At 43.1% G+C, this 24,531-nt stretch overlaps 1 protein-coding gene across 1 annotated transcript in view; it reads left to right on the forward strand.

Moving 5' to 3' along the window:
• Positions 1–24,531, forward strand: part of PRKCE (protein kinase C epsilon) — a 315,710-nt gene that overhangs the window by 195,844 nt on the left and 95,335 nt on the right. Inside the window, exons 3-4 of the mRNA XM_080998138.1 lie at positions 21,345–21,504; positions 23,642–23,676. Of these exons, the coding sequence (XP_080854264.1) occupies positions 21,345–21,504; positions 23,642–23,676 (195 nt within the window). The remainder of the gene's footprint in view (positions 1–21,344; positions 21,505–23,641; positions 23,677–24,531) is intronic.

Genomic DNA, 24,531 nt, shown 5'->3' on the forward strand with positions numbered 1-24,531 from the left:
CTCAGCGCCATACTTCCCTCAGTCTAGAACCCTGGTGATTGAGATACGCTAACAACCCTCCCCATAAATATATTCTACTGGGTTCATAACTCCACTCCACTCCACCCTCTCCAAGACGTTACACAACCCCCTGGTGTAATCTCGGACATGACAACGAGATCCAAATGTGTCGGAGTGGCAAAAATGATTAAATACCCAGAACGAGGGTTGTTTCCAAAAACACAGCAGCAGCAATAAAAACCACATGAAATGTTAAAAGTACTTTAAAATATTAATAAAGATTTGAGTGCAAGTGCCACCGACGGATTAAAGTAGGTCAACTTTTGGCCATTCCTGACTCGGCATCCTGGTCCCACCTGGTCACATTTTTTTTTTTAACAAAAACTATCTGATTTTGATGACAGGGAAGCCACAAGGCCTTTTGCTGACTGAGGGAAAGGGCAAGATGGCTGCCTTCCATTTCACACACAGCATCTGAGTAGACTTGCGGTAGAACCTTCCTTCAAGACTGACAATGTGACTGTGGTGTCTAGCTTACAGAATGCAAGGCAGGCTAGCTTATGGGTCCATGGGGGTGCTGGGGTGCTGGTGTGTCCCTGTTCCCCAGCATCTGCCACCTGAAGTGGCTGCCTCACTCTGTTTTATGTTAGGGCCGACCCTTGCTGGTGACACTTTGTTGTCCAGGTTAAGAACATAAAGAAGCCCTGCTTGATTGGGCGAAAGGCCCATGTAAGCCATCGTCCTGTGCTTAGAGTGGCCGAGCAGATGCATGTGGGAATATCAAGTAAAACTGGTATTCAGAGGAGTACTTCCTCTCACAGTAGAGGCTGAACACAGCCCTTGTCGCTAGTAGCTGTTGATAGACTTCTCCGTGAATTTTTAGAACCATCCAAAGTGGTTGGTGTCAGTGGGTGTGAATTCCACAGTTCAACACTGGAAGTTTCAACTATAAAGTTATATAAGTTTAGCTGATGGACATACCCTCCAACGTTTCTCCAATGGAAATAGGGACACCCTGTTCCATACCCTCCAACATTTCTCCGACGAAAGTTGCGGCGTCCTAAGGAGAAGCGGGACATTCCAGGATCAAATCAGAAACCGGGACGGCTTCTGTAAATCTGGGACTGTCCCTGGAAAATAGGGAAACTTGGAAACAGAACATGAGCTGAACTGTTTGGTTTTTCTTGTTTTATAAAGGTATCGTAAGAACAGAGGATTTATTTTTTTGCAATGTTTTGTCAATTATGGGGTTTCTTTGGTGTTTCAGTGGCTGTGTAAAACATCGGAATTGTGGTCCTATTATAAACCTACAGTACTGTCATGGTCTTAAAGTCACCCACATAACATTCTTCTGCCTCCAGAAGCTGATATTTAATATAAGCTCTGTCATCTCTTCAAACTACTGGTTAGAGCCGAGGAATAATGTTTGGCCTTTTTCCCTCTCATGTGGTTCATGCTTTTTGAAAAAAGATGATCCCATGAAGAGAAAGAGAATGTATGTATATCCATTTTTGTCTATAGGGCTGGAATTTTGCAGGAACCACATGTTGGTGAATAGCACATGTTTGCAGTTCATGGAAAGTTTATACACTTTTTTTTCTACCCAGGAAGATTTTATATGGCACGCCTTTCACTAAGGTCTGTTTTTGCTGATTTCCTATGAAAGATGACCTTTGCTCTTGCTTTTTAGAATTTTATGCCATCCTCTCTTGGTGGTTCAAGGTGTGCTATAACACTACTTTCTCCCCACCCTGAGGTTTATGGATCATTGCAAGTTTCCACATCTCTTTGTGGGCTGGAATTACCAACATTATGGGATGGAAGTAGGCACCCCATCTGTAACTAGGCATTTGTGATGGATGCTTAGGCAGCACTGGTTATAGTTGTTTAGTCATTTTACTCATGAAAGATTAAAAATAGAATAGCTGCTGCTCTTGGTTAGGAGGTCCAGTTATATTTGGTTTTCTTTTTATTGAGTTATGTAGAAGTTTCAGTGGGACAAGAGCCTAAAGAACTAACTGAATATGCATCAGCTGCAGCAAAAACACTAATTTTGTTTTTAAGTTGTATTCATTCAACTTGTTTTTATTATTGCTTGTTAGCCGCCCTGAGCCCGGCCTTGGCTGGGGAGGGCGGGGTATAAATAAAAATTATTATTATTATTATTATTATTATTATTATTATTATGCACAAGAAAGGAGACCACAGAAAGCAGTGACAGTAAGATTCCTATTTTATTGCAATGATCTGTGAGTTTCCTAGTCTGCCTGCTTAAATATTTGCATTGGCTTCCTTTAGAGCAGTGATAGCCAAACTTGGCCCTCCAGCTGTTTTGGGAGTACAACTCCTACCATCCTACCAGTGGTCAGGGATGATGGGAATTGTAGTCCCAAAACAGCTAGAGGGCCAAGTTTGGCCATCACTTCTTTAGAGCGTAGTTAGGAACCAGTGGCTGACTTTTCATCCCCAGCAGTAGATTCCAACTTGGAATTGCTCTACTCAGGTACCCACAATCCAGTGCAGACTGAGGGTGGAGGGCTATGCTATTTAGGTGCGCAAGAATTGCCTAAGGGTGCGTGTGAGTTTATGGTTGTCATCTTTGGCCAGTTCCAACAATGCAGTTCCTCCCCATGAAGAAATGTTTCTTACCCATAGTTTTAACTTTTCCAGTTCTTCCCAGCATTACCGGTAAGTCGTTGTGCTACATGGGAAGCATAGCTGAAAGTGATTGTACAAAATGTAGAGGTAACATGAGTGTCGTAATAGTGAGTGTGTTGTCGTTTTTCATTTGGAAATGGCAGCAGATGGCTGTCGTATCTCCTCTCAGTCTCCTCTTTTACAGGCTAAACAAACCCAGTTCCCTCAACCATTCCTTGTTAAGGCTTGGTTTTCAGACCCTTGATCATCTTGGTTGCCCTCCTCTGCGCACGTTCCAGCTCGTCAACATCCTTCTTAAATTGGGGTGCCCAGAATTGGACACAGTATTGCAGGTGTGGTCTGAGCAAGGCAGAATAGAGTGGTACTATGACTTCGCTTCATCTGGACACTGTACGTCTGTTGATGCAGCCAGGAATAGCATTAGGTTTTTTTGCTGAGGCATCACACGGTGGACTCATGTTAAGCTTGTGGTCTACCAAAACCCCCACGCAGTCATGTTGGCAGGGCGAGGGAGGCACGTAGACATAGGACAAATTATACCAAAATTCCCTGTTCATCTCCCCTCCTGCAGGGCAATAAGTGGTCTATATTACCTCTGCTGGACCCTGTTAGCAGGAACTGATATGCAACATGCGTGGGGAGCGAAGTGGGGAGAGAAATTTGAATTGAGTAGGACTTACTCCTGACAGGGTTAGAATTGAGCTTTTAGCAACTTCTGAGTCTTCAGCATATAATTTCCCACAGAACAGTGCTGTATTTCCCTCAGAAACCCAAAAGTAGTTGCAGGAAACAATTTGGTTGTACACGCCACAAGCTTCAGTTACTCTTTGACAGAATGCCTTCCTCAGCAGGGAGCAACAGTTTATTTACTTATTATTTAATTACTTTTAAATCGGGCTTACATTTAAAACAACAATGTGGCGATGTACAACATAAAAACTTAATACTACAATGACATCAACGAGAAAACATCATTGAAGGCTGGTTGGTAAAAAACAAAACAAAAAACCCACCCTGAGATCTACGGAACAAATGCACATTCCAAATGAACAGTGCAGTTCTTAAAAGATGTCTAAAAAGAAAACAGGGATGATTCCTGATGGACTTCTATTGGCAAGGAGTTCCACAGGGCCGTAGCTGCCACACTTCAATGTCCCTTTCTTCCCCTTGCTCCATAAAGGGCACTATCTCCCCACAGCTGTGGTGGTGTTAGCAAGAAACACCAACTTCTATGCATATATGATTGGCAGAAATCAGTGGTAAGGTGGTTTGCCATTTCATGCCTTTAAAAATAGCATTATTTTTATTATATTTTTTTTTAAAAAAATTGTCCAGTAGCACCTTAGACCTTAGATGCATGCATACTTCTTCAGATACACTGAAACAGAAATCACCAGATTTACCATATCCATTGAGTCAATCGCCCATCTCCTACTACCCTCCTGAGAGAAACCCCACCCCACCCTCCCACCAGGGTCTGGTGACTTCTGTTTAGTGTATCTGAAGAAGTGTGCATGCACATGAAAGCTTATACCAAGAACAAACTTAGCTGGTCTCTAAGGTGCTACTGGACAATTTTTTTATTTTTATATATACAGTGGTACCTCGGGTTACAGACGCTTCAGGTTACAGACTCTGCTAACCCAGAAATAGTACCTCGGGTTAAGAACTTTGCTTCAGGATGAGAACAAAAATCACGTGGCAGCGGCGGGTGGCCCCATTAGCTAAAGTGGTACCTCAGGTTAAGAACAGTTTCAGGTTAAGAACGGACCTCCAGAACAAATTACGGTAAGTTCTTAACCCGAGATTCCACTGTATTTCGACTGTGTCAGACCAACACAGCTACCTACCTGAATCTAGTTTTTTATTAATTAAATTTCTATACTGCTCTTATTTGAGGATAATAGGGAGGTTTGCAATGTATAAAAACACACAAAAAATACATAACACAGTAGCAAACAAAACCAATAACCCTCTCCACGCACAGCTTGGGGGTTGCATAACATAAAAATATGATATATAGAGATTCAACTGGAAAGTATGCATTCAGTTTGCAAAGTCTGCCCTCCCTCGCCAAGCTCCTTCAGTACTGTTCTTTAAGTAGAACCGTTTCAGCTTACTTTTTAAAAACACATACACCCACCACATCGAATTCCACATCTCAGGTCCCCAAGTGCTGCTTATCAACTATGTAAACTTTTGGCACTGGAAGGTTCTTACATAATTCCAGAGCGGGATGTTTAATGCAATGCAGTCCAGCATCCCCCTGGGGAACTCCCTTAAACAACTAGACTTTACACAGTCTGCTAGGCAACACCCAGGACTTAAAGACTGGGTTCTGCTACCTCCTGCTTCTCGTCTCCCTCCTGCAAAAGAAAACATACACATACACTCGAGAGGAACGGTTGCTGTGAGTTTGTGTATTTCCCCCCTCGAGGCTGAGCTATCCAAACGTCTCCTGATAAAATAGAAGTTGCTAAGGAGATATTTCTCAGTCTGTATTTATACCTCATTTAAAATTGCTATTGCATATATATATATATATATATATATATATATATATATAGAATTGTGTTTTTTTTAAAAAATAAAATACGGAATTGCTTATAATTTTTCTTATTGTTGATGTTTCACTGTGAAACCGCTTTGGGATATTTTACTGCAAGTGAGTCATAAACGGATTCAAAACAAATAAACAGACATATTTCTAGAAGTCATTCTGGTCTGATCCAGCACAGCTCTTTTTTTATGTTCTCAGGCTATCCAGTAAATAAAGAGATAATGTATGTGAAGTCTAAAACGCGGCATAAGGGACAGCTTTGATTTAATTATTATTAGAAGATGGAGCAAGCTTGTTTTCTCCTGCTCCGGAGGGTAGGACTCGAACCAGTGGCGACAAGTTGCAAGAAAGGAGATTCCGACTAAACATCAGGAAGAACTTTCTGACAATAAAAGCTGTTAAGACAGTGGAACAGACTCCCTCGGGAAGTGGTGGTCTCTCCTTCCCTGGAGGTGTTTAAGCAGAGGCTGGCTGGCCATTGTCAGGGATGCTTTAACTGACAGTTGGAGTAGATGACACTTTCGGTCCCTTCCAACTCTTAAGATTCTATGGTCAACAATTCCCTTTCCCACAGCTGCCCTTCCTACATTTCCCCTGTGCCTTTGAGGTGGCAGCCAGATCGATACCAGATGGCACCTGCTTGTGAGAGGCAGATTTGGCCCAGGGTCTGCCAGCTGCCGACTCCTTATAGAGCCGAGCAGCGCTGAGCACTGCAGGGAGCATAACACATGTTCAACAACAGCAGCAGCTAAGCTTCTGTCGTTGTATTACTAAACATTTAGTGCCCACGAGATCAGAAGTTTTTTTTAACTCACATTCTCCAAAGCCTGTTTAATTCCGCTATAGCGCGGCTTCAACCGCTGGGGCTGGTGGTTTAGTCTTCTCAAAGAGCTTGGCTGAGCTTTTAAAGCTTCATTGATTTTGACGTGGCGCTGAGACTGAGCCTTTGATACTTGATTTCTTTTGCTCCGCTTAAAAATAAATTAAGTTTATCTTCACAGTCAGAGTTCACCTCTGACACTGACCATCATGTACATTTAAATTCCTCTGCATTAAACAGCTGAAATGCTGGAGTGAGTCTTAGTTAATGGAGGATCCTTTGGCTGCGGCGACTTGTAGCAATGTACTGAACTGAAGGGCTGTAAACCGGAAGGAAAGGAGAGGTTTTTGCAGTTGATGGGGATTACTATGGTCTGCCTGATCTAGTTGCTGCCTTCCCAGTGTTCTGAATGGTACTAAGAGTGACCAGATGTCATGCAAAAGAAGGAAGAAACTCATGTGCCAAGCAATAGTTGAATTAGGCCACATCCACACCATGCATTTAAAGCACTATAATTGCACTTTAAATAGTCATGGCTTCCCCCAAATAATTTTGTGAGCAATAATAATAATAATAATAATAATAATAATAATAATAATAATTTTATTTATACCCTGCCCATCTGGTTGGGTTTCCCATTCTGGGTGGCTTACAGCAAAACATCAAGCATTAAAAACTTTCTGATACAGGGCTGCCTTCAGATGTCTTCTAAAAGTTGTGTAGGGAGTGCGTTCCACAGGGAGGGTGCCACTGCTGAGAAGGCCCTCTGCCTGGTTCCATACAACTTTGCTTCTTGCAGTGAGGGAACTGCCAGAAGACCCTTGGAGGAGGACCTCAGGGTTGAGCGGTGGGGCTCCTTTAGGTATACTGGGCCAAGGCCGTTTAAGCCTTCAAAGGTCAGCACCAACACTTTGAATTGTGCTCGGAAACGTACTGTAGTTTGATAAGGGTGCAGAACTTCAAACCCCAGAGTTCCCTGTGAAAAGGGTCTGATTGTTACACTGTTGTATAGCCCTGTATAGGGAAAGGTTTTTTAATGTTTAATGTTTTATTATGTCTTTATATATGTTGAAAGCCTCCCAGAGTGGCTGGGGCAACCCAGTCAGATGGGGGGGGGGTATAAATAATAAGAAATGTTGTTGTTGTTGAATAGGACATCCCTATTTTCATTGGAGAAATGTTGGAGGGTGTGACTTATGTCTGCCTTCTGTTTGCCAGCTCATAGCAGCTGCAGAAGCAAGCTGCATGGTTGGATTCTCAACTCTAGAATACCTTCCCCCTTGTCTTGATGGTTGTCACAGATAGCAGGCATTATTCAGTTAAGATCCAGAGCTATAGAACGCATTGCAATCATTGGGACTTGAATCTGCTTCATTTTGGCAGTGCACTTAACAAGGAAGTGATATTTGTATTGCCGGGCAATTACTGGGGCATTTGTTGGTAACCTCACAACCTGGCAGGCCCCACTGCGGCTTATTCCTTGCCTCCTCTGACCAGCAGCTGCTCCAAATGCCAGCCTCCCCATTATGATCTGGCCAGTGTGGTGTAGTGGATAAGAGCGGTAGACTCGTAATCTGGTGAACTGGGTTCGATTCCCTGCTCCTCCACCTGCAGCTGCTGGGTGACCTTGGGCTAGTCACACTTCTCTGAAGTCTCTCAGCCCCACTCACCTCACAGAGGAAGGGAAAGGAGAATGTTAGCCGCTTTGAGACTCCTTCGGGTAGTGATAAAGCGGGATATCAAATCCAAACTCCTCCTCCTCCTCCTCCTCCTCCTCCTCTTCTTCTTCTTCTTCTTCTTCTTCCCAGTGACTGGCTTACCCAGTGACTGGCATATCCAGTGGCTGCCTCCCCAGGGCCAGGGACCCAAACAAGCCCAAGATGTAGGCTGGCTGTGCTCCTACGCCTTCACACATCCAGCTGTGCTGCAATGAGCCAAGCAGCCGTGTGGCTTCCCAGTCCATTAAAGCACTGCTGCCACAGGTAAGCCAACATGAGCACAAGGAGGAGGAGGAGGTTGGAGTTACAGCAATGCCACCACCACAGGGCTCCATGAGTGGCTAGTGCTAGGGCCGTCTGATCTGCATCAGGGGTCCCAAAGGACAGCCTTCTCAGATGCTAGGGTCTGGCCAGACAAAGAGGAGTGGTGGGAGGCACCAGCTGGGGAACCCCCAAGGGAAACCCCAGAGGAGGACGGATCAGAGCTGGGGGATTGGTGGTGGGACACCGAAGGGAAGTCAGAGGGAGAGGATTGGGAGGAAGGACTCGATGCTAAAGGGGCAACAGGGTTTAGTGAGCAGGAGGAACCTGTGACAGGGAGCAGTTCAGACTCCAAGGCTGAAGCAGAGGAGGGGGACTGAGAGACTGCCGAAGAATCCAGGGAGTCTCCCTCTCCTGCTACAACAAGCTCCCCTCCCTGCTGGTCTCCAAGAATGTGCTGGATAATAAGGATAAGGAGGAGGGCAGAGCAGAGGCCAAAGGTGGGCAGATGCAGTTTGAGACTGCTTGGGAAACATCTGGGACAGGAGAGCCCTAGAAAGGGTTGAAGACAGGCACCTTCAGTCCTGGCAATTGCTCCATAGGGGCAAGACCTGCTGAGAAGTGTTGCTGAGTTGTATGCCGTTTTCTTGAATAAATGGTTAGCTTCACTAACGATGGAACTCTGCATCTTTTGTGCCGACCTGCGATTGACTCCAGCCCTCGGAGCCCCCTGAGATATGGATCCAGACCTGCACACTGCAGAGTGGACCTCATTTCCCCACTGGTATATATCTGGTTGCAATGTGATCTGCGGATGATGCTGTTCCTGTATGGCAAAAACAGCCATGTCTATTTTGGTGACAGCTGCAGTGCTTTCGAAACCAAGGCATGGAGCAAAACAAAGGCAGAAATCAATGTTTGACAAACCATAAAAGGACAAAATTGATCCTGGGAGAAATAACTCTTTTTCAAGGTTTCAGGTGGGAGTTGTGGAAAGTGAAGTATAGAGTTAAACACACAGTAAGAAAAGAAAAGGGGGGGGGGAGAAAAAACAACTTATTGACAACCGTGTGAGCTTAAGTCCTTATCGGCAGCATCAGGTAGATGCTGATGATGATTCCCAGCTGGCATGAAGATTGAGAGAAAGGACACACAGGCCAATTATACTTTTAACAGGCACAAAAAGCAAAGCAGCCTTTCACAACCTGGCTGTACCCTTCAGATTTTGTTGGACTACAACTTCCATCAGTCCCAGCCAGCACTGACCATTGGCCATGCTGGCTGGGGCAGGTACAAGCTGTAGTCCAACAAAGATATGGAGGAGACCAGGCTGGGGAACACAACTCAACATCAAAGTAGGCCCCTCAGGGACAGGACAGGAGTGGTTGACCACCCCACAAGTTTCTCTAATTGGTTTAATTTCTTAGGTGTATTTCTGCTCCAGCCAACCAGACACAGTCCTTTATAGTTTGCAGGCTCTGTGCAAAGTTTATTATTACTACTACTACTACTACTAAATTTTTAAAGAGCAAATTGAAGGGATACCAAATAATACACCCCAATTCAAGATTCTCCAGGGAATCCACAAAGGAGTTGTCCCCAATTAAATCCCATTATGCTTATCACCTTTTATCAGCTAGGTAGCACCTGAACAAACAGGAAAAGACGGCTGGATCAAAGAAGGGTTGTTAAGAATTCTCCTGACTTCTCATGTATTTACTACAAGGAACAGAACATGGCTGTGTAATCCTGTGTCTAAGGAGACATGTCAGACTTCCTTGATGATGCTTTCCCAGGGACTAACTAAGACCTTTTCAGTTCAAATGCACCTGCACATCGTAAAGTGGTTGCTTGGCCAGTGGCGGGGATGGGGAATCCATATATTGTAGGTTTCCAGCTCCCATCAGCCTCAGCCAGCATGGTCAGTAGTCAGGGACTGTCAAAACTGTTGTCCAGTTACATCTGGAGAACCACACGTTACCCATCTCTGGTCTATGGGGTGCCAGTGGATTGTTTTTGTTCTATTGTTCTGACTTGTCGCTTGCTCTAATTGTTTTCCACTGAACTTTTTGTATATTGTGATCTTATCTATTGAAAAGCCCACATTATTATAAGTTGGGAAGCAGGGGTGCAGGTTTTTAAAATGCCTGCTCCTTCTGAGTGAAAATGATGGTCTTGCTGCCTGATCTAGCACAGGATAGAAAACGTAAAGAAGAAGAAAAGTTCCTTTTTTAATAGGGTGTGCCATACCGGTGTTTTAGAAACCAATGGAGTAACTCAGTGAATTAAAGGGTAATGAACTCAGGCCAAAGTCACACAATGAGTGTCAATCCCTACTGCAAAATGTGGGGTTTCCCACAATGTCCTCCATGTAGTGTTGCACCAGGGCATTGTGGGAAATTTAAACAGCTCCCCATTTGGGACCACTCTTTGGAGGGGCTCATGGCAGGCATCATTAGTGGGCCCTGACAAAACATTGTGGTCCACTGCTGATGCCCATGGATGCGTTGCAACAATGCCATGCCATTAATGTACACTCCAATTGCACAATGTGGTTGTATCCCCTCCAGCATTTCATGGATGAAAATATGTACCTCCTGTGTTCTTGCTCAGGTCCACTGCTTGAGCTTCTTCATAATCCCCCCCCCAAAAAAAAAACCCCCACTGAAGATGAATATGGAAATTGTGGTTGTACAAATCATAATTGCTTATCAAACCACAGTTTGATAACTAACAATTGTGTTCACAAAGCAGTTTCCAGTATTTGGACAAAACAGGAACCAATGGCTTGATGCAAACCACAGTCAGAAGTTTTGTGCGCAAAGGATAGAGGAAGAGGAAGGTGTGCAGCTCATGGGCTTTTGTCATTGCATCTGAATCAGGCTGCCTTTTATATGTAAATAACACAGTATTCTGAGATCCGGTGATGGTTGAGGTCTGTATATTTAGGTCAAACTTCAGATGCAGTGCCAGAGAAGAGGGGCTAGCAATTCATGTCATTCCTTTGCTTTCCATAGGACCTAGTCAAGGCAACATTCTGGTGTTAGTAAAACATTTCTGTTAGTAAAACTTTCATAAAAGGTGACATGAGAGAAGCCTGTTGGAGCAGGCCAATGGTCCATCTATGTAGTTCAGCATCCAGTTTTCATGGGGGCCAACAAGATGCCTGTGAGAAACCGTCACAAGAACCCTTCCTGTGGTTTCCAGAAACTGGTATTCGAAAACATCCCTGTCTCTGAGCACAGCCACCATCATTTTCTATTGCATCTCAGTTTTCTAATGATGGCAACTTGCCAGAAGTCAGTGACAATCTATCTGTCGTAACAAAATGTTGAAATATAATATTAGCTTCTTTGTGGAAAGGTGTTTATATATCCAAAAATATACATACACACATAAAGTTCTTTAAAAAATATTCTAGCAATAGCCATGGATGCACAAACCATTACAATATATATTTTATTTTTCCTCTACCAGAAAGGAACTTTTAATGCTTTTTTTTGCATTTTAAGCATTGAATTATTTTATCTTACTCTGTATTCTGTGAGCCACATAGAGAACATACATTGATGAGCAGCTGTACAAATCCAGTAAATAAACAAATGCTGCTCTTGAAAAGTATATTATTACTTGAAGAAAGGTTCAAAGTAACTTTTCTCCCACGTACCTTTGATTGATTCCTCCGCAGAGCTTTCACATACTTTGTGCAAAAGTCAACCCTCGGTGAATGCTGTTGGGAAATTGGCTTTTAAGGTCTCCTTACCTTCATAATTAAAAAGAAAAACATTTGATACTGTTTTAATTGCCAGGCTAGAGTGACCCCCAGTGGTGTGCAAGAATAATTTTGATGGCTGACCTGGAGGGAGATGAATCACTTATGTGGGCCTGAAGTAACAATTGTACGATTTGATTCCAGTATGAATGGTTCGCTATAAATAATCGTAATTTTTGTGTGTGTGCCCATGGGGCTCATTCGTTTGCATAAGTAGAGTTAGGAACACATTTTTAGCAACACTTTTTTTATTAAAAAAAAGTGTGAAAAACTGCCTGATCTGAACTGTTGGAGGGGAACATTAACAGACTTTTACCATGTTAGAGCTATTTCATACTCTCCAACTCTAGCATTGAAATATTGTTGTTGTTGTTTAGTCGTTTAGTCGTGTCCGACTCTTCGTGATCCCATGGACCAGAGGACGCCAGGCACTCCTGTCTTCCACTGCCTCCCGCAGTTTGGTCAAACTCATGCTGGTAGCTTCGAGAACACTGTCCAACCATCTCATCCTCTGTCGTCCCCTTCTCCTTGTGCCCTCAATTTTTCCCAACATCAGGGTCTTTTCCAGGGGGTCTTCTCTTCTCATGAGATGGCCAAAGTATTGGAGCCTCAGCTCCAGGATCTGTCCTTCCAGTGAGCACTCAGGGCTGATTTCACTGAGAATGGATGGATTTAAATATTAGTACCTATTTAATAATCCCGTTTCCCAGCCTGCTTTCTGGTAATGCTCATTTTACTTTCAACACACAATCCTCTTTCTCATCTCTTCTTCAGAGATGCTGGTTATCCCTGTCTCAGTTTGTTCTCCACATCTCCTACCTACTGCCTGACAGTAGGATTTTGTAGATGTTCTGGAATATAGTTGCGTCTTTTATAGGATACTGGGAAGAGTCTAATGATCAAAGACACCAAATCCCGTTTCCCTCCTTGGATGGTTGCACATTTTTTCCACACAGAATGGCTTAGGTCCTCTTAGCGTACTCACAAGGAGCACAGGCCGAAACACAGGTTGTCGAGCATCCATTACTTTTGTGTTGGTAGCTTTACACTTAGGGTGCAATCCAACCCGAACCTGGCACCTGCAACTCCCATTCCTTTGAATGGGAGAGATTTTGAGCACTTGATCAAACCTCTCCCTTTCGCAGGGTGGATAAAAATCAATGATTTTATTTATTTATTTATTTATTTATTTATTTATTAATTAATTAAATGGATTTTTAAAATATAAATCGGATTTTTAAAATAAAATGCTTTTGTAGCAAAAGTCTTTCTAAATATAGTTTTCTATTTAAGATACATTGTAGTCCAAAGGCTGTTCATCCGGAAATAAGGATTTAAGTTTATCATGTGTGCTAAAACTCAGTCTAAGTCTATCATTTTTTTAATCGTTTAACTACATCAGTCAACAAACATGGATAAATATGCTATAATGTTATTGTTTTAGTTAAATAAATTGCTTAAATTGTTATTAAGGAAATGATTATTTTTATCCTTCCAATAAAGTACAGCAGAAAAGTTGTCCAAATATAAACAGTAATTTCATAATTACCTATCTTTGTATTTCTAATAGTATAACCAAATCAGTAATTTTTGATATAACTGTAAAAACTACTCTGAAAATTTATTATTCCAAAAATGAAACCTTCATCTGGTAGTAAATATTAAGATTATTCCGGCAAGAATGAGTCTTTCTGTAAAAAATAAATAATAAAAAATCTGTAAAATAAAAAGCACTTCAAAGTGCTTGATTGGCCAGGACCATTCCTTATGTGTAAATGTAGAATGTACATGAATTCCCTACATACGTGAAATATATTTTCATTTCTCCCGGTCTTTGAACTATTAAAAGGTAAAGGTAAAGGGACCCCTGACCATTAGGTCCAGTCGTGACCGACTCTGGGGTTGCAGCACTCATCTCGCTTTATTGGCTGAGGGAACCGGCGTTTGTCCGCAGACAGCTTCTGGGTCATGTGGCCAGCACGACTAAGCCGCATCTGGCGAACCAGAGCAGCACACGGAAACGCCGTTTACCTTCCCGCCGGAGCGGTACCTATTTATCTACTTGCACTTTGACATGCTTTTGAACTGTTAGGTTGGCAGGAGCAGGGACCGAGCAACGGGAGCTCACCCCGTCATGGGGCTTTGAACCACCGACCTTCTGATCGGCAAGTCCTAGGCTCTGAGGAAATGAGTTGTAGTTGCCTAGAAAGTTGCTTGTATGGTATTTTCATGGACCCCGTCCTTTATGAACCTCTCTATTAAAATTAAGCCAGAAAGGTGAAAACTCATGTTTTTACACTGGAAAGGCCATAATTAAATGTGACCAAGGTTGCTGGTTGCTTTTTGTCTTGCAAACTTACATGTACCAGTCAAAGCCTCTCTTACTACCTGAGATATCTAGTGTTGGCTTCACATGCACACATGAATTTTTTTTTTTGGGGGGGGGGCATTCAACACGTTTAATCTGCGGTCTCCAAGCAAAGCTCTCTCTCTTCCCCCCCCCCCATGCTTTGGCAACTGATAATTAGCTGGCTAAACTTCTAAATCCCCTCATTTGTGCTTAGCTAGTTAATCTAGATTTCAGCTAATGCATTTTGGCACTTCTCTGCTGGATCAAACCTTCTCACTAAATTTCTTCCTAAATTCCATTGGGCATGCACAATAAATTAAGTTAAGTAATGATTTCTCATTACTTGATTGATTTTGCTGTGCTAAAAGGGACTATTTTAGAGTTCCAGGAAGCTGAAGTTGGGAGAATATATATATATATATATATATATATATATATATATATATATATATGAATGTGCATTTGACCGCACGTTTTTTCCAAGGCTGACTTTTAAAAACCCTGGGAACGCAGGTGGAGGAGATCATAATTTATCTCTGTGCGAACATTTTGAAGCTGCCACTGATCCGTCTATCTCAATATTGTCCAAGACCAGCTGCAACCCTCTGGGGTCCCAGGCAGTGGGAGAAGAGCTTGTGTGGCACAATGCTTAGACTATTGGACTCAGACCTGGGAGACCAGGGGTCTTAGTCCTTTTGCTCAGCCACACGAAGTGACCTTGGACCAGTCACTGTCTGTCAGCCTAACCTACCTCACAGGGTTGTTGTGAGGATGAAATGGGGAGAACCATGTGTTCCAGCTGGAGCTCCAAACAGGAAAAGGTGGGATTGATTTTCCAACAAGGGGTTGCTGGAAACTGAACTTGGAGTCCTCGTGTGCTCTAGCACTGAGTTAGCACTTCAAAGTGGGCTGCAGTTTTTCTGCCATCTCTCTCTCTCTCTCTCTCTCTCTCTCTCTCTCTCTCTCTCTCATCTATCTATCTATCTATCTATCATCTATCATTTGTTTGTTTGTTTTGCATACTGACCTTCATCCATAGATCTCAGAGCAGTTCACAACATAAGAATGGAAGATTTTTAGATAAACCACAAAATACATTCAAAGTGGGCTGCAGTTTTTCTGTCATCTATCTATATCTATCTATCATCTATCTCTATCTATCTATCTATCTATCTATCTATCTATCTATCATCATCTATCTATCATCTATCTATCTATCTATCTATCTATCTATCTATCTATCATCTATCTATCTATCATCTATCTATCTATCTAATCATCTATCTATCTATCTATCTATCATCTATCTATCTATCTATCATCTATCTATCTATCATCTATCTATCTATCTATCATCTATCATCTATCTATCCATCTATCCATCTATCCATCTATCCATCTATCCATCCATCCATCCATCCATCTATCTATCATCTTTCTTTCTTTCTTTCTTTCTTTCTTTCTTTCTTTCTTTCTTTCGCATACTGACCTTCATCCATAGATCTCAGAGCGGTTCACAACATAAGAATGCAAGATTTTTAGAAAACCACAAAATACATTCAAAGTTGGCTGCAGTTTTTCTATCATCTACCTACCTAACTACCTACCTACCTACCCACCCACCCACCATCTATCATCTAGCTATTATCTATCTATCTATCTATCTATCTATCTATCTATCTATCATCTATCTATCTATCTATCTATCATCTATCTATCCATCTATCCATCTATCCATCTATCCATCTATCCACCCATCCATCTATCTATCATCTTTCTTTCTTTCTTTCTTTCTTTCTTTCTTTCTTTCTTTCTTTCTCTCGCATACTGACCTTCATCCATAGATCTCAGAGCGGTTCACAACATAAGAATGCAAGATTTTTAGAAAACCACAAAATACATTCAAAGTTGGCTGCAGTTTTTCTATCATCTACCTACCTAACTACCTACCTACCTACCCACCCACCCACCATCTATCATCTAGCTATTATCTATCTATCTATCCATCTATCTATCTATCTATCTATCATCAATCTATCATTTATTTTGCATACTGACCTTCATCCATAGATCTCAGAGCGGTTCACAACATAAGAATGCAAGATTTTTAGAAAACCACAAAATATATAATAAAAAAGCAAGAACAAAGATTACTACAACCCCCACCTCCCTGTTGGGATCGGGGCATCCAAAATACCACGCAAAGGGTTAGTGCTGTGATGTTATACGCCTGAGACAGTTTTTGTTTTCATTTGGTCCAGTTAGCAGCTGTTGCGTGCATCTTAACTGTTAGAGCAGCAAGTGCGCTGTGTTATGCTGCTGCTTGCCTCAGAGCCAGTCTGTAAATATTAGTCAGTCTCTCATACAAATTCATGTAAATATGTTTCAGTAACGTAAGTATTACCTGCCTGTCTTGTGCATTCAATCTGACAAGAGCAAGCACACCAAGTAAAACTCATCTCTTGCTTTTAAGCTTTTGAAAGAAAGAGTCTTGCGTAGTTTCCCCCCGTTACGCTACAGTCCAAGAGTGTCCCTGCAGACGGCAATAAGGCGGTAACGGGGTTGGACTCGATGGCCCTTGTGGTCTCTTCCAACTCTATGATTCTATGATTCTATGATTCTATTCTATGATTCTATGATTCTATTCTATGATTCTATGATTTTGAACATCGGGGAAGCGTCACAGAACAACGAATAAAGCAAAATGATGTGTGGATGGCCCAGTGTAAATCTGCCACTGATGCGCTGTTATTAAACCAATGACATGTTGCAGAATTTGTTTGTTGTTGTTTAGTCGTTTAGTCATGTCCGACTCTTCGTGACCCCATGGACCAGAGCACGCCAGGCACTCCTGTCTTCCACTGCCTCCCGCAATTTGGTCAAACTCATGCTGGTAGCTTCGAGAACACTGTCCAACCATCTCGTCCTCTGTCGTCCCCTTCTTCTTGTGCCCTCAATCTTTCCCAACATCAGGGTCTTTTCCAGGGTGTCTTCTCTTCTCATGAGGTGGCCAAAGTATTGGAGCCTCAGCTTCACAATCTGTCCTTCCAGTGAGCACTCAGGGCTGATTTCCTTAAGAATGGATCGGTTTGATCTTCTTGCAGTCCATGGGACCCTCAAGAGTCTCCTCCAGCACCATAATTCAAAAGCATCAATTCTTCGGTGATCAGCCTTCTTTATGGTCCAGCTCTCACTTCCATACATCACTACTGGGAAAACCATAGCTTTAACTATACAGACCTTTGTTGGCAAGGTGATGTCTCTGCTTTTTAAGATGCTGTCTAGGTTTGTCATTGCTTTCCTCCCAAGAAGCAGGAGTCTTTTAATTTCGTGACTGCTGTCACTATCTGCAGTGATCATGGAGCCCAAGAAAGTAAAATCTCTCACTGCCTCCACTTCTTCCCCTTCTATTTGCCAGGAGGTGATGGGCCCAGTGGCCATGATCTTCGTTTTTTTGATGTTGAGCTTCACACATGAAATGCTCATCTGGTGGGACCAAACACTTCCCTCTCACAATAGTGAGCATGGGCATAGGTGAGCAAGACCCCGACAACTCATGTGTAGGAGAAACTAACTGTGTGAACCATCCCTTAGGGATTATGTTTGCAGGAAAAGGCCCTGCCAAATGTCTGCTATAAAGCAATTGCCCGTAAATTTCTCTGTAATGGAAACAAATGCTGGATGAGTCAGAATCATGTTTTTTGTGTGTGTTGGTATCAGTGAGACATGCCTGGAACAATTCTGGGCAAGGATCCTGCTGGGCTGGGCTGGGATCAGCATGCTTGGGATATGTGAGCAGGCTTGCAGAAATGGAGTTGGCCCTTTGCAGGATCAGGCAAGTACAGGATATTGAGTATGAAATAAGGGAGAAGACGTTAGCAGTTGGACTCTGTCCAATCTGGATTCCAGCCTTGGTTTTAAGTGGAGAATTATTTGATCACCTTGGTAGGTGACCTTCGCCAGGGAGTATCTATCCCTGGTCCTGCTGGACCTCTCAGGAGCTTTCAGTAACATTGGTCGTGGTGAATTTCTGGTATGTCTGTCTGGGATGGAAATTTGGGGCATCATCTATAGAGAACTGCAGAATTCAAAGCCATCAAGAATTCAAGCTGTCTGTTTTGGCTGTAACATGCCATGTTCATGAATTGTAATCATCACCATCTCCCTGCTTTTTTACCTTCCCTTAGCCTGCTCTTATTATATGATACTTAATTATTTTCATTATTTTATACATAGTGGGTTGTATATAAGTTAATATATACAACGTAATTTCTGAAGTGGTTGGTTGTTTCCTTGTGAAAGCTTTGTAATCAAAAGCTTATTCATAATTAGTCTTAAGGAGCCACCAAATGAATTTCTCTTTATTGTTATATTTATTGTTTTTACATGTTCTAGTAATTTTGCAAGCCCTTTGAATTTATAAAGAAAAGTGTGGTATAATAATAATAATAATAATAATAATAATGGAATAAGTGGCCCTCTCTGTGGAGTTGAGGCTATTAGTATTATGAATATTAATAATATTACTTAAACGCTAAACTACACATTTGATTTTTTAAATAAAAATACAGTGGCTAGGTAATTTAAAGTCCTCCTTGTATTTCTCTATAAGCCCTTAATGCTACGCAGCTGCAGAAAACAAGATCTTTTTAGGCCCCACAGCATTGCACTTGTAGACCAAAGAGAGCAGCCTTATTGAGTTTCCAGGCAATTGAATCAGAGTTTGCTTATTTATTTATTTTGCTGATTTCTAAATCAGATATCAGGAGCATATGGTATAATAATAATAAAAATAATAATAAATCCCTATTAGTGCCCCAGCAAGTTGAATTCATTAAGGTCCGTGTCACCGTTATCAGATGTTGCTTCACAACCCAGTGAGTGTATCAGGATACAAACCCCCTGGTCTTGTCCCCCTGGATGTCTCCCTGATACTGACAGTGGTTGGTTCATATCCTTTCTCAACCCCCCCAAGCAAAAAAGGATGTGGGTGGACACTGAGTGTGTCTCACTCAGTGCAATGTAACACAGCTGGAAGCCTCAGCACATGGACTGCGTGGCTTCCCTTTGATGGTGGCGTCGCAGCTGGAAGCCAAAAGTTGTGTGTGTGATCTCTCTGCCTGTTGCGGTCCCCCTGCAGCGTTTGGTTTAGCACAATAGCTAAAGAACAAGGAAGACACCACAGCATCCCAGTTTTCGGGGGAAACGGCAGAAGGAGAAACAGTGCGAAAAGAAAGAAAACAAATGGGATCATCGCTGGCCCTCGTATATATCATCCTGCTTGCTCCTTGAGAAAATATGCTGAGTGTTTGGCAACTGAAATTAAATACGCCGATGGAACCGCTCGTTTCCTCGCCTTGAGAATCAATTTGTATCTGATGCAGACAGTGTGCTGACACTCCAAACTGCTTCAATTTGCATTAGAAAAACCCTGCAGTTTCATTAAGAAAGGAGGCGTAATAAGATTTAGTTTCTTGCAGCCAATTTCTGTGGGCTGCTGGAAGTGAACAGTGGGGCAGAGAGCTGGAATCTAGGCTTGATCTACTAGGGTAAGAAGCCCACCTTTGTCCCCTTCTGGCTTAGCAAAGCGTGTTCTCCTTCATGGAGAGCCCGTGTTGCGGTGGGGTCTAACAAGACACCCCCTCTAGGTTAATGGGTGGAACCGTTTGGATGGCCATGACTGTGATTGGGCCAAGTTGGGTTGTTGGGGAGACTTTGGGGAGACTTGGATGTTACCATTTAGAGGGTTGGCCCAAAGGTTATATATTCTTGGCACATAGCTTTTTCGGCCTCTTTTGCTTCGTGCATCGGATCGCCTGCCCACCCTCCCTAATTTAGGGCTGTTGCATTTGATATTGCTATGCCTGTCATGGGGTCGTCTGCCATTGGGACAGGGGCCTGGTAGGAATTTTGTCCATTTGGCAGATTGGCTGGTGCCATTTGGTTTTTGCCTACTGCGTAGCAAATCGTCACAACTTTTAAGGTTGCGGTTAGGCATTGGTTAAAATTTGGTTGGTGGTGGGGTAAGGGTTGGCTGTGCCTGCCCCTCCAATGCTGCTGCAAGGGAATTCCATTAAAGGAATCCAGGGGTTTGCCATACATTTGTCCGTATCCCTGGCAAGGGGCTAGGGCCGTGCAAGCCCCTGGGAGCATGGGGGAGGGGTGACGTATGGTGCCCAGTCCCATTTTCTCCCCAATATTGTTTTCCCTTACTGGCTTTCGCTGGAATCCGGAAGTTAGTTCTGTCCCGGGGTGGGGACCGATAGTCGTAACCAATGCCTAAGCAACCACTCACATTATGTATTTTAATAAAGTTGTGGCCAAAATTATGCCAAAAACCTTAAACAAAAATTCTGAGTGAATTGTGATTTATTCAGGGGGTGGCTTGGGGACCTCGACCCGCAACAGTGTCTGAGGAGGGGGTGGCACACCAGTGGCACCCGCCCCCCTGGCGGCTGTGATCTTGCCACTTCCTGGAACTAGATAACCAACGCATTCCAGAAGCATCCATGGTTTGTGCCAGAGATAAACTTTGGGAAAGTGGGACAGTTCTCGCCTCTTATATTCTAAACCGTCCCGTGATCCTTGTATGAAAAGCGGTGTGGAAATTTAATAAATAAAATAAATACACCAGCCAAGTATGATGAACCAGGCAAAACTTTGGGGTGGTTTGACGCAGAACTGGAAAGAAAACACCCAACGAAAGAGGAATGGATTTTAAAGTGGAGCTGGTGAAACTAACAGGAAAAAAAGAAAAAAAACCCAACATGACAGAGTATACATGCCCTTTTTTGTAATATCGGGGGGGGGGGGGATAATTGGATGAAATTGCAAGCAGGATTTGAAATATGAGCAGCGGTAGAAGATTGATAATTATATGAAATAGAAGAAAATGTCTTAGGTGAAATGTTCATTAGAATGCAGTATTTAAAAGGGGATGAGATTAAGAGCAGCATGGAGGGAAATGCGGGAGGTCAAAGTTTAAAGAGAAATTTGTAACAAATTTGGAATCTGAAATATACATGTAAAGATTTTTAAGTTTAATTTTTAAAAAAAGTCTCTGGGGGGAAATAAAAAGAATTGTGGTGGTTTGCAGCCACGGTGCAATGTGGAAATCAAACTGCAAGTGTGAATTCTCTTTATTCTCTCACCAGCTTCCATATCTGAGATGTTCTTTCCCTTCCTCTCTCTTTTCTTCTCTCCAGCACCCAAAGATAATGAGGAACGAGTGTTTAGAGAGCGGATGCGGCCCCGGAAGCGCCAGGGGGCCGTGCGACGCAGGGTCCACCAGGTTAACGGGCACAAGTTTATGGCCACCTACCTTAGACAACCAACATATTGTTCACACTGCCGAGACTTTATATGGTAAGTATTTTATGATATGTCATTACCGGGTAACGGCTATCTCAGGGGAAGACTGAATTAGGCCCAGAATTAGGCCCTGTTTGGCCTGCAAGGATTTCCCCCCCTCCAACCAGACCCCGCTGCCCTACACCTGGTTTCATATGTGGTATCAGGTGTGGTGCAGGCAAAGCTGCAGGCCCACAGAAATGATTAGAAGCCTTAAAATGCACTTCTGGTAGTCCCTCATCAAGCCAGTCAATAGATCAGCTGCCCCAAGTGGAGCTTGCTGAAAGGACCCCTGGACGGTTAAGTCCAGTCAAATTTGACTATGGGGTGCAGCGCTCATTTCCGCTTTCGGGCCAAGGGAGCTGGCATTCGTCCACAGACCGCTTTCCAGGTCATGTGGCCAGCATGACTAAACCGCTACTGGTGCAGCAGGACACTGTGATGGAAGCCAGAGCGCACGGAAACGCTGTTTACCTTCCCGCCACAATGGTACCTATTTATCTACTTGCGCTGGTGTGCTTTCGATCTGCTAGGTTGGCAGGAGCTGGGACAGAGCAACAGGAGCTCACCCTGTCATGGGGATTCAGACCGCCGACCTTACGATCAGCAAGCTTAAGAGGCTCAGTGGTTTACACCACAGTGCCACCTGTGTACCTACTTGCTGAAAGTGCCAAGCTTACATGCTTATTAGAGCTTACATGCTAATTTAGAGCTTACATGCTAGGATTGGCTGTGCTACAGGATTCCCAGTTTGGGGAACTCCATATTGCTAAAGCAGGCTTGCATTAAGCACCCATCGGTGCCAACAGGAAGCGCTGGTAGGGTTGGCACTGATATCAAGCCCTCAAGTAGGGCTTGCTATGAACACAAATCTTCCTTTGCATTCCATAGTTTTTGGTAAAGCAAAAAATAACTTTGGGGCAATTGGCATCAGTGCTATGCCAGGTAATTGACAGGTGATTGACCCCAGTTACCACTCAAAATGGCCTATGGGTGCAGGTAAGGATCCAGCCCACCCACCAGATCCCGTTCTCCACCTTTGGGCTAGCTTGTTGTGTTGCATGATAGCATGTGGGCTGCTTAAATTACTGTAAATCCATTCATTTCGTTGAAAAGAAGGTAACTATTGTTGTGGTTGCTGCAGCTATTTGATAATATAGAACCAAACTCTTTGCATTCTTTCAGCACACCTTCTTCGGAGTAATCCCTATTGAGTATAATAGGATTTTCTTCCGAGTAGGCATGCGTAGGAATAGGCTGTAAGATTTTTAAGTTGTTGACTCGTTCAGACGAGGGATTGGTCAAGTACACTGAATTTTACCCGTCACCAGATAGGCTGGTTGTCTGAATCATACCAATGTGTGTGTGTTTGCATACATGGCAGAGAGAGGGTTTTCCCCCCCCCAGATCTGTAATACCAAAACTGCAGAAGGTAACATTCAGCTGGCCCTACATCTATCAATAATGTCTCTTGTGGCAGGGAAAAGCTCCTCAGCCACAGTGTCTCGGATCTTTGCAGGACTAAAATAGAGGAAGAAGCCTTTCAAGCTTTCTTCTCCTCAGTTGCAACCATTTCAGCAGGGCTGGCTAACCTGTGGTCCACAGATGTTGCTGAATTAGAGCTCCTATATAATCCCTGACCGTTGTCCATGCCAGCTGGGGCTGATGGGAAGTGGAGTCCAGCAACATCTGGAAGGCCCAAGATTAGCCTGAATTAAGGACTCAGTGGCACCAGCTCTTGGCCAAGATCTGCAAGACTTTTCAGTGCTTTGGAGCATGTGTGGCTGTGCAGATAACACACAATACTTTCTTTCATGTGAGAGAGAGAGAGAAAGAGAGAGTGTCAGGGTGGTGGAGGAATCTGTTCCTAAGGAGCCTTAAGAACTATCTATTTTCATTTTTGGCATGGGATTTTTGGCAAAGTATAGCTTGGTGACATTTCCAAAAATGATGGAGGGGGGAAACAAAGGGAAGAATTCCATCTGTAGAGCCAAGAGAGGAATCTCCTTAAATAAGTTGGGTTGCAGCCAGTACATTCATCCCTGGTCACTGGCTGTGTCTCTCTCTTGACCATGTCAATGTTGCGATGTGAAAATATACGTCCATTCCCGATTCCTAATTTGTGCTCTGTGTGTTTGTTTTTCATCTCCAGGGGAGTAATAGGAAAGCAAGGGTACCAATGTCAAGGTAAGGAAAATTTGACATACAAATATAAGATCTGTGGTGTAAGTTATAAGGAGCTAGCATCTTTGCCATTTGTTGGTTCTTGGAACAGGATCAGTGATCAATCACCATAAAGCGATATAAAAGACAGCAGGATCAAACAATCAGTCAAACAAACAGATAACATTCAGCTCGGAGTTATGTCATTTAAACGAATAAAGAATAATTATGCAAAAGCAACTTAAAAGAAATTGAAAAATTGTCCAGTAGCACCTTAGAGACCAACTAAGTTTGTTCTGGGTATAAGCTTTCATGTGCATGCACACTTCTTCAGATACTCTTCAGATATTTGAAGAAGTGTACATGCACACGAAAGCCTATACCCAGAGCAAACTTAGTTGGTCTCTAGGGTGCTACTGGACAATTTATTATTATTATTATTATTTATTTTAGCTGTGTTAGACCAACACAGCTACGTACCTGAATTTAAAAGAAATTGGTCCTTAATGCTTGCTTCTAGGTGAAGAGGCATGGACCTTTACAAACCTCAATGAAACAAGAATTTCACAAGTGGGGGGCCACTACTGAAAAGGCCCTCCCTCTCATAGCCATCAGTTTAATGGACATCAGTGGCAGGCACAGGAGCACAGCGCTGGGGATGTAGTGTGGGGAAGTTGACATGAGTGCAGGCCCCAAGCTGTTTAGGGCCTTCAAGATCAAAAATGAGCGCTTTGTGTTGTGAATTCGCAGGATCTCTTTTGTGTGCCACGAGGGCCCCATGATTCTCTTGATAGCAGCATTGGAACAGCATGCAATGGGTTGCATTCAGCAGAGTTGTCCCGTTTGGGCAAGGACCTCTGCTTGCACAGCACAAGTTGC

This window comes from Podarcis pityusensis, assembly GCF_964106645.2.
Source record: "Podarcis pityusensis genome assembly, chromosome: 3".
Taxonomy (NCBI): Eukaryota; Metazoa; Chordata; class Lepidosauria; order Squamata; family Lacertidae; genus Podarcis; species Podarcis pityusensis.